The sequence below is a fragment of the Arvicola amphibius genome, chromosome 6 (assembly GCF_903992535.2).
Source record: "Arvicola amphibius chromosome 6, mArvAmp1.2, whole genome shotgun sequence".
Taxonomy (NCBI): Eukaryota; Metazoa; Chordata; class Mammalia; order Rodentia; family Cricetidae; genus Arvicola; species Arvicola amphibius.
Window position 1 is genome coordinate 131,076,744 of NC_052052.2, and position 9,042 is coordinate 131,085,785.

The following is a 9,042-nucleotide window of genomic DNA, read 5'->3' on the forward strand; positions in this document are numbered from 1 at the left end:
CATGCCCCCTTCCCAAAGTTAAGATCCCTGCGGTGGGGAACTGTAACCTCTCCGGGCGGGTCAGAGAGGGAATGGGGGTCGGCTGCTCCCAGCCATCAATCCGCCAAACATTCATTACCGCTGTCGCCTGCGGGGGCTTTCAAGCTGCCCATACCTAAGGTGTCAAAAAAGATACCCAAGGGGTTCTGGGGTATTTCTTCCAATCAAGTCACTGGTTGAAGGGGAGGCTGTAGACTGATTACCCGTGGAACAACAGAAAAGGGGTACTCAAACTTCAACTCGAACCCCACCCCTCAAGACAGCATCTTCACGTTCAAACAACAGCCAGTAACAACAATAATAAAATAGTGAGTGCTTGAAACACAATCAAACCGTTCACTGGAGGTTTGCTTCCGAGTAAGCATATAAAAACCAAATGCAAATATCTTTTCCTGGCGATTATCCAGAGCCAAACCATGGAAAGTTGATCTTTGTAAAACCGGACCCCCCCCCCCCCACTGCATGCCAAATACGAATTTCACAATGGTAATTTTTATACCAAAAGCCGGCAGGGCAACAGAGAACACCACTGCTGTTCGAGATTTGTTGTTCACAGAACAAACTGTTTACACTTCTCTGTGCTGGGGATCAGGGAGCAGCCGCGGACTGGGGGCAGGAGGGTAGTCCAGTACATTGTCTATTGCCGAACCCCGCCCGCTGGAATGTGGAAACCCCACATTCGGAAAACAAACAAGTTGCTAAAAGCTGCTGTGCTCATGGCCCCCGCATAGCCGGTTGTGCACACACAGCTTAAAAACCAAATGTCAAGGTGTCGAGGGCGATCACTTTCTAATTGTGCTCCAGCTCCAGTCGGACCCAGAACTGAAAGACACAGCTGGTGAGGCCGTCGGTGACACGAATTTAGTTTTTAAGGCTCAGGACTTTCACCATACTCTTTCCCGGTCCAAGTGCCTTTAGGAATCAACTACTGATTCCTAATTGTCCGCTCAGGAATCTCTGTACTTCCCCCCCCCCCCCATCCAACAGTGCCTTGGTCTTGCAAACTTCTGGGAACAGTGTCTCAAGTGAGCCCAAATGTGCTGGGGGCTAGGATGCAACTGTCTCCCGGGGTGTGTGTGTGTGTGTGTGTGTGTGTGTGTGTACGTGTGTGTGTGTGTGTGTGTGTGTGTGAGAGAGAGAGAGAGAGAGAGAGAGAGAGTTCTAGAAATACAGGTCTTCCTCTTCCCTTGATATAAATGCCCATTTTGGAATTGCATATACATGTATGTATGCATATGTTTAAGCAACACCGAGCTGTCTCTACTATATAAATGAGCACACTTGTCATCTACCAAGGGAGCTACAGTGGTGTGTGTGTGTGTGTGTGTGTGCGCGCGCGCGCGCGCGCGCGTGTAGAAGTGAGGGAGAGAAGAAGGATTCAAGCCGGCAAGCCAAAAGGGACGCCTAACAAGTCCTTGAGTTAAAGATGACCAGAAATCAGAGGGCCCGAGGTGTGAAGTGCTCACAGACACTTCTTCACTGGCTCTCAAACCCATCATCCCCCTGCTTCTAGTAAACGACCAGGTGTCCGCTCCGTGTCAGTTTTTTTTTTTCTTCAGCGGTTGCTGAAATGCAGGGTTGCTTTGCAGGCAGAGGGAGGCCCGTCCTCTCAGATCCTCCATTTTCCCCTCTCATCTTCTCCCCACCCCGTTCCAATCACCCAGAGGGCGCAGACCTTAGGTAGAATCACGAATATCAAGGATCATTCAGGGCTTATCTCCTCATAATCTTGAGCCGTCTTGTAGGTGCAATTTTTCCCAACACAGACTATCTTTGAGACAGCTGCCCCGGGATGGGTAGAGATGGCTTGGAGAAACCTTAAGCTGCTGGACATATTTATCTGGCTCTTTTCATCATCACGCCTACTAATGTCACCGAGTCCTTTGAACTTAACTGGCCCTTTGAAGCAAATTGTGCTGGACAGGACAGAGGGGTAGCGCGTGGTTTGCCGAGGAAACTTCTGGAGTCCTTCGAGCCCGAACTCTCTGGCTCCTTTAAGTCCTGGAACGCCCAAGAATCCCTTGTTCCTCACTGTGGCCTACACAATCTATCAGCTTAACAAACGTCTAAAGTTTCAGAAGGTTTCTTGTCCCCTCCTCTGACTGTGACTGGTGTGGGGCAAGGCACCGAAATACCGCCTTCGTCCTCACTGGAAACCCCACGGCTGTGACTGAACCTTCATAACCTAGAGAACTAGGGACTAGAGAACCTGCCGGCGGAGAACCGGTGGGACGTCGGTGTGACTGAAGATAGCAGGGGGAGGGATGTTCGGAATAGAGAGTCCAGGGGATAGGCGGAGGCCTGAGAAGTCCCGGGAGCTGGAGAAAACCCGACAGACTAAGGAGCGAGGCAGATCCTGTGCCGGAGGGCTCCGTGGAGGCCTGGGAACAGTGGACCCAAGAAGGGTCCTGGGGCCGGGGAGGACTCGGAGAGTCTGCGGGAACAATGGGAGCCTCGAGAATGGCAGGGAGTGAGGGGCAGTGTTTGGCAGCGAGTGGGTGGGTGCGATGGGAGAAGTGATCGCGATCTGCGGGCAGGGGCGCGGGCGCCGGGCCCTGGCAGCCGGCGCGCGTGTGGTCAGCCCCGCGGTCCTCCAGCCGCCAGGAGCGGGCCGGCAGGGCTCGGCCTCTGGCTCATTCAGAGACGGCTCTCGCCTCCCATTGGCTGCCGCCTCCGTGGCGGGGCGGGGCTCCGCTGCCCGGAAAAAAATGTAACTGCGTAAAAAAGTCCTCGCCTGGGTGACGGATGCTCAAAAGTTCAGAAGTTTTCCCAATGCTTCCTTAAGCGGCCGGCGCAAGAGACTGAGAAAAGGTGACGCGGGGGCCCGGGAAGGCGGCCGGCGCGCTGCCCCCGCCCCTGGTTATTTGGCCGCCTTCGCCAGCAGCCCCGAGCAGTGTCTCCTGGAAGGCGCAAGCAGTGTGGCGAGCCGGGCGCCTTCTTGTTTTTTTGGATTTTTTTTTTTTAACTTTTGTCTCTCTTTTTTTTTTTTTTTTTGTGCCGACTGCGCCTGGAAGTTGCTCTGCGCGTTCCTCCGAGGCGGCTTGCGGCTTCTCGTCCGGTCCCCTCCCAGTGCAGCCACCCTCCCTAGCTGCCCGCGCGGGAACTGAGGGGGGTGCGAGGCGCCAGACGAGCGCTGGGAGAGGCCGAGCGGCCCCGGGCGCAAGGAGGCGATCGCGGCCGAACAGACACAGCCCGGCGGGGCCCGCAGCAGCTCGGCGCGGCCCGGACTCGGACTCGGACTCGGTGGCCGGTGCGGCGCGGCCCGGCCCGAGCGAGGGTGGGGGGCAGCGGGCTGCGCCGGGCGGCGGCGAGCCGGGGCCATGCAGGCGCGCTACTCCGTGTCCAGCCCCAACTCCCTGGGAGTGGTGCCCTACCTCGGCGGCGAGCAGAGCTACTACCGCGCGGCGGCGGCGGCGGCCGGGGGCGGCTACACCGCCATGCCGGCCCCTATGAGCGTGTACTCGCACCCCGCGCACGCTGAACAGTACCCGGGCAGCATGGCGCGCGCCTACGGGCCTTACACGCCGCAGCCGCAGCCCAAGGACATGGTGAAGCCGCCTTACAGCTACATCGCTCTTATCACCATGGCCATCCAGAATGCCCCGGACAAGAAGATCACCCTGAATGGCATATACCAGTTTATCATGGACCGCTTCCCCTTCTACCGGGACAATAAACAGGGCTGGCAGAACAGCATCCGCCACAACCTCTCGCTCAACGAGTGCTTCGTCAAGGTGCCCCGCGACGACAAGAAGCCTGGCAAGGGCAGCTACTGGACGCTGGACCCGGACTCCTACAACATGTTCGAGAACGGCAGCTTCCTGCGGCGGCGGAGGCGCTTTAAGAAGAAGGACGCGGTGAAGGACAAGGAGGAGAAGGGCCGCCTGCACCTCCAGGAACCGCCGCCGCCGCAGGCCGGTCGCCAGCCAGCGCCCGCGCCCCCGGAACAGGCCGAGGGCTCCGCTCCCGGGCCGCAGCCGCCGCCAGTGCGCATCCAGGACATCAAGACGGAGAACGGTACGTGTCCCTCGCCGCCCCAGCCCCTGTCCCCGGCTGCCGCCTTAGGCAGCGGCAGCGCCGCCACGGTGCCCAAAATCGAGAGCCCCGACAGCAGCAGCAGCAGTCTGTCGAGCGGGAGCAGCCCTCCGGGCAGCCTGCCGTCGGCGCGGCCGCTCAGCCTGGACACTGCGGAACCCGCGCCGCCTCCACAGTCTGCGCCGCCGCCGCATCACAGCCAGGGCTTCAGCGTGGACAACATCATGACTTCGCTGCGGGGGTCGCCCCAGGGCTCGGCCGCGGAGCTCGGCTCAGGCCTCCTGGCCTCGGCGGCCGCGTCCTCGCGTGCGGGCATCGCGCCCCCGCTGGCACTGGGCGCCTACTCGCCCGGCCAGAGCTCCCTCTACAGCTCCCCCTGCAGCCAGAGCTCCAGTGCGGGCAGCTCGGGAGGCGGCAGCGGAGGCGGTGGCGGTGGCAGTGCCGGGGGTACTGGGGGCGCAGGCACCTACCACTGCAATCTTCAGGCCATGAGCTTGTACGCGGCGGGCGAGCGCGGCGGCCACTTGCAGGGCCCGCCCGGAGGCGCGGGCAGCGCGGCAGTAGACGACCCCCTGCCTGACTACTCGCTGCCCCCAGTCACCAGCAGCAGCACTTCGTCCCTGAGTCACGGAGGGGGTGGCCAGGAGACCAGCCACCATCCAGCTGCCCACCAAGGCCGGCTCACCTCGTGGTACCTGAACCAGGCAGGTGGAGACCTGGGTCACCTGGCGAGCGCGGCGGCGGCTGCGGCGGCCGCGGGCTATCCTGGGCAGCAGCAGAACTTCCACTCGGTGCGGGAGATGTTCGAGTCACAGCGGATAGGGTTGAACAACTCTCCGGTGAATGGTAATAGTAGCTGTCAGATGGCTTTTCCTGCCAGCCAGTCTCTGTACCGCACGTCGGGGGCTTTCGTCTATGACTGTAGCAAATTCTGACCCCATCCCCGGAACCCTCAGAGCTGAAGGGAATGGAACCCCAGAGCAGGAACAGCAAAAGAACCCAGCAATGCAAAATCGAAACTAAAAACATACAAAAATTTTAAAACTTGAGAAAAATTCATCACACCAGCGAACAGAATCTCTCCCGAAATTCAACTCACCAGCTCAAAGAAAACCTATTTTTCTAAAAGATTAATGCAGTGCCTCCTCCACTATGCCTTATCTAAGTAAGCAAAACGGTAAACTATTTTGTACAGACAGCAAAACCATGGTTTATTAAAGGACAGGTTACTGCAGATGCCACGTAAGTTTCCTCTTGCGTTCAGAGACTTTCCTGCTCCTTCGTCTTGTCCCTTTGCCTTGTCTCTCACCTGTAAGATAATATTTTATCATATGTCGAAAGAAGGGGGAAGTCCCTGTTTATGAAAATCGCTTTCTTTTTATTCATGGACTTGTTTTTAAATGTAAATTGCAACATAGTAATTTATTTTTAATTTGTAGTTGGATGTTACGGACCAAACACCAAGAAAGTGTTCCAAAAGCTTTTAAAGTTAAATTGCCTGAAACTTTAAAATGTGCCTTTTCTCTCGTTATAAAAAGGGAAACTGTATTAATCTCATTCTATCATCCTTTTCTTTTTGTTGATCATATCCATTGTTTGTTTATAAATAAATTGCCATTCAGTTTGAATAAGACCAATATGTCTGGATACTTTAATACAGCTTTAATATAAAGAAAAGATTTCAGAGCAGAAGTTGTAGAGTTCCCTAGCCTCTGCCAGATCTCTGAAATGTGGAGAAAACTTCCTCTAGTTCATGTCAAATTTCGCTAAAAGCATTTTTTGTTTAGTAGATTTTTTTCTACAGCATTTTTTTTTTTTTTTTGCAAAACGTACTATATAGTGAGCTTGCTTTGTGGCTATTAAAAAAATAATTTCCTCAACAGATCTGAGTTGGCATATGAACACAAATACTCCTCAGTAGCTACAAAACATGATTTGGCAATTTTAAGTTCATGAATCAGCAGCATGGTCACCACAGTGGCACCTCTGCGCAGAGATGCAGATGTGCATCAGGATGCTCTGTCCCACGCGGATTGCAGCGAGTGGTACACATACCTGTGAGCCAGATGCCGAATAGATTTTTTCTATTAATTTCATTCCTTTGTAAGAGGGAAATAAACTAGTTTAAAAATGTATGTACATAACTCGCCCACAGTTTCAATTCTTCATGTATCGCACAGAAGGATTTAATATAAATATACTGTGGGTTGGAAATGAATATTTAATCCTGGGGAAACTTTTAGAAGATATGTTTGTAGAACAATTATTTTTGAACATTTACAGCAATAAAGCAGAAGGAAGAGTAAGAAGGCAGAAAGAACATTTGTCTAGGGTGGTTTCTTTTCAAACCAATTTTTCTTGTTAATTTACAGTTAAACCTAGGGGGCAATCCGGACTGGCCCTCCCCCCCTTTTGTAAATAACCCAGGAAATGTAATAAATTCATTATCTTAGGGTGATCTGCCCTGTCAATCAGACTTGGGGAGATGGCGGTTTGATTACAGACATTCAGGCCTTCAGTTTGTTTTCGAGATAAAGCAGGTTCCTATCTGCCGCTCCTATCTAGAGGCAACACTTAAGCAGTAATTGCTGTTGCTTGTTGTCAAAATTTGATCATTGTTAAAGGATTGCTGCAAATAAATACACTCTAATTTCAGTCAAAAACTGCCTTACGTGGCCTCTGATTCTCTCGGTTCCCGCCGCTCAGAGCGGTAACCTAATAGCCAGGGAAGCTCGCTGTGGCGCTGGCAGGGCGTCTCCTCCGGGCAGGCCGGCTGGGGCTGGCCTCCCTGCGACTTTAAGTGTTTTCTGGGTTGTCCTAGCTTTGAGTGCCTTGGCTGCCCCCCTCCTCCTCAGGTTACCTCTTTCAGAGGATGGGGTGGGAAGGGGGAGAAGGTTGAGTCTATTTACAAATCTCTAGGAGTTGGAATCCAACTCTTCTTTGGGGAGTCCTGCGTGGAGCTGGGAATTATACACCCAGAGTGGTTGCCTGAGCTGGATTGTCTAGGCCTGCGGGAGACCTGAGCAGGTGACCGGTGGCCCTGTCCCCTAGGTCGAGCGACCCAAGACCGGACCGGAGGAGGCAGGCCGGTTCTCGAGACGTCCGTTTCATCTGTTTGGACTAGGGGTGGCGAGTGGAGACCCGCGGCCGCCCTCTGGCTTTCCAGCTGGGCCCCTCCGGGCGGCCGCGCATTTCGGAGTGGCGTCCAGCCCCGACGCCGGCCTCCGGGACGCCGCTCGGGGCCCGGAAGGCTCCTGAGCTAATGAGCTGTAATTACCCGCTGCGGCGGCCGGCTTCTGTTTGCGTTCGCAGCGGCTTCCTCCTCCCCCGCGCGCCCCCGCCCCGCCGCCGCCGCCGCCGCCCTCGGGTTCCCGCTCGCGTCTCCGCGGCCTCTTCCCGAAATAAGTAGTCTGTGGGGCAAATGGCGTCAAAGGAGACCCCCGCCCCCGAGCGTGAGTTGGATGGGTTTATCACAGTGGTCGCGGGAAGGTCCGGGGCTGGAGCGCGGGGCACCGGGGACCGGGGTCGCGGCGGCCGGAGCTGTGCCTCGATGGCCTCGGGGCGCCCGCTCCCTTCCTCGCCCCGCGGCTGGAGCTGGCTGCCCGCGCGGCCTCGCCGCTCCTGTTTCCTCATGGCTCGCCGCCTTTGTTTTGGAGACACACGTGTGTTTAGGAGCCTGGAGCGGGTGGAAAGGTCACAGTCACTTCATTGCTCACGGGTGACAGCGGGTCCCGCATCCTCGGCAGGCGCACGAGCTCTGTCGCATTGACCAGCCACGGCCCGGCCGCACCGACCTGTCCCAGGCGGCCTTGCCCGCACGCTGCGACCTAACGTGGAGTGTGACAGGGACACGGTTTACTTGAGCCACAGACCCCTGAGGCCAGAGGAGGGTGCGTGGGGATCAGCATGTTCGGGTCTAATTGCCTGAGACCCTCCGCTTAGGCCTGGCGGTCCTGAGGTCGTCTAGGCCGCAGCTAGCCGGGTCCAGGCCCAGGCAACCAAGGGAAACCTATCTGTCCTGGAGCTCTGTCGCCCTTGCAGTGGTACCAGGGAGGGAAACAAATGTATGGCTCCTAGGAGTGGCGTTCTGTGGGTGCCCCATGCTCTTCCTTTTCTGGGTCAGGTAGCTGGAGGAGCAGGTTCTGTGTGAGCCTGTGGCTCCCGAGGAGCCCCTCAGATATTTCCCTATGTTTGGAGGAGAGCTTCCTCTTCTGTTTGGAGGTTTGAAAAATTAATGAAAGATATTATGTTTAGGAAGGTGTTTATATTATACACACGTTGTTATTACTGCAAGAGTTGCCGCTGTAGTAGTTCTGAATCATGTGCTAGTTGAAGAAGAGGGCTACTCGTGATTTCAAAAAAAAAAATAGTCATGTGTAATATTTTCTATGGTCTATACACTTGCTTTCATATCTCGTTTGAGAGAAAGAAACTATTTCTGCCATTCTTTTTTGACCTGGGATGGCTTATTCCTTAGTGGCTTATAAGGTTGGTTTGCAGTTTTTCTGTTAAGTAAGAAAAACTATCAAAAACTGCTTGATAGTTAACAGATAGCCAGCATACTTGGAAATCACGCTGTATTAGTCCACTGGTGGTGTGCAGTACCCAGGTGACAAGTCTGCTCATTTTGTAAGTTGTCTCCGTAGAAATCATTAGGATAGTATTTTGTTCTGAAAGGAGAAGCAGAGGACATTTATTTTCTTAGCAATTCATACGCAAATGCCAGCGTGGTATGTGCCATGTAAAATCTTGCATTTGGCGTCCTACATGTGGTAGGAACACGTGCTGTTTTCCCGGACAGCGTAGTTAGCAGGCCCTTTTCAACAGGCTGCATGCAAACAACCATGAATTTTACAATTTATCATTCCACGCAGTTTGTGTCATTAATAATAGATGCTTGCAAAGTAATAAGGCTCGATTGTGTTGGTCCTCTGTGAGGGAGCGCTTGGCTGCTTTCTGCCTCTTGAG

At 54.5% G+C, this 9,042-nt stretch overlaps 1 protein-coding gene across 1 annotated transcript; it reads left to right on the forward strand.

Annotated features, from left to right (window-relative positions):
* The first annotated feature begins 3,359 nt into the window (after positions 1–3,359).
* Positions 3,360–5,009, forward strand: Foxc1 (forkhead box C1). Its single transcript, XM_038335339.1, has one exon. The coding sequence runs from the start codon at positions 3,360–3,362 to the stop codon at positions 5,007–5,009; it is 1,650 nt and encodes a 549-aa protein (XP_038191267.1).
* The last annotated feature ends 4,033 nt before the right edge of the window (positions 5,010–9,042 follow it).

What these genes read in the sequence shown, in the direction of transcription:
- Foxc1 (XM_038335339.1), top strand. Translation starts at nt 3,360, where the DNA reads ATGCAGGCGCGCTACTCCGTGTCCAGCCCCAACTCCCTGGGAGTGGTG.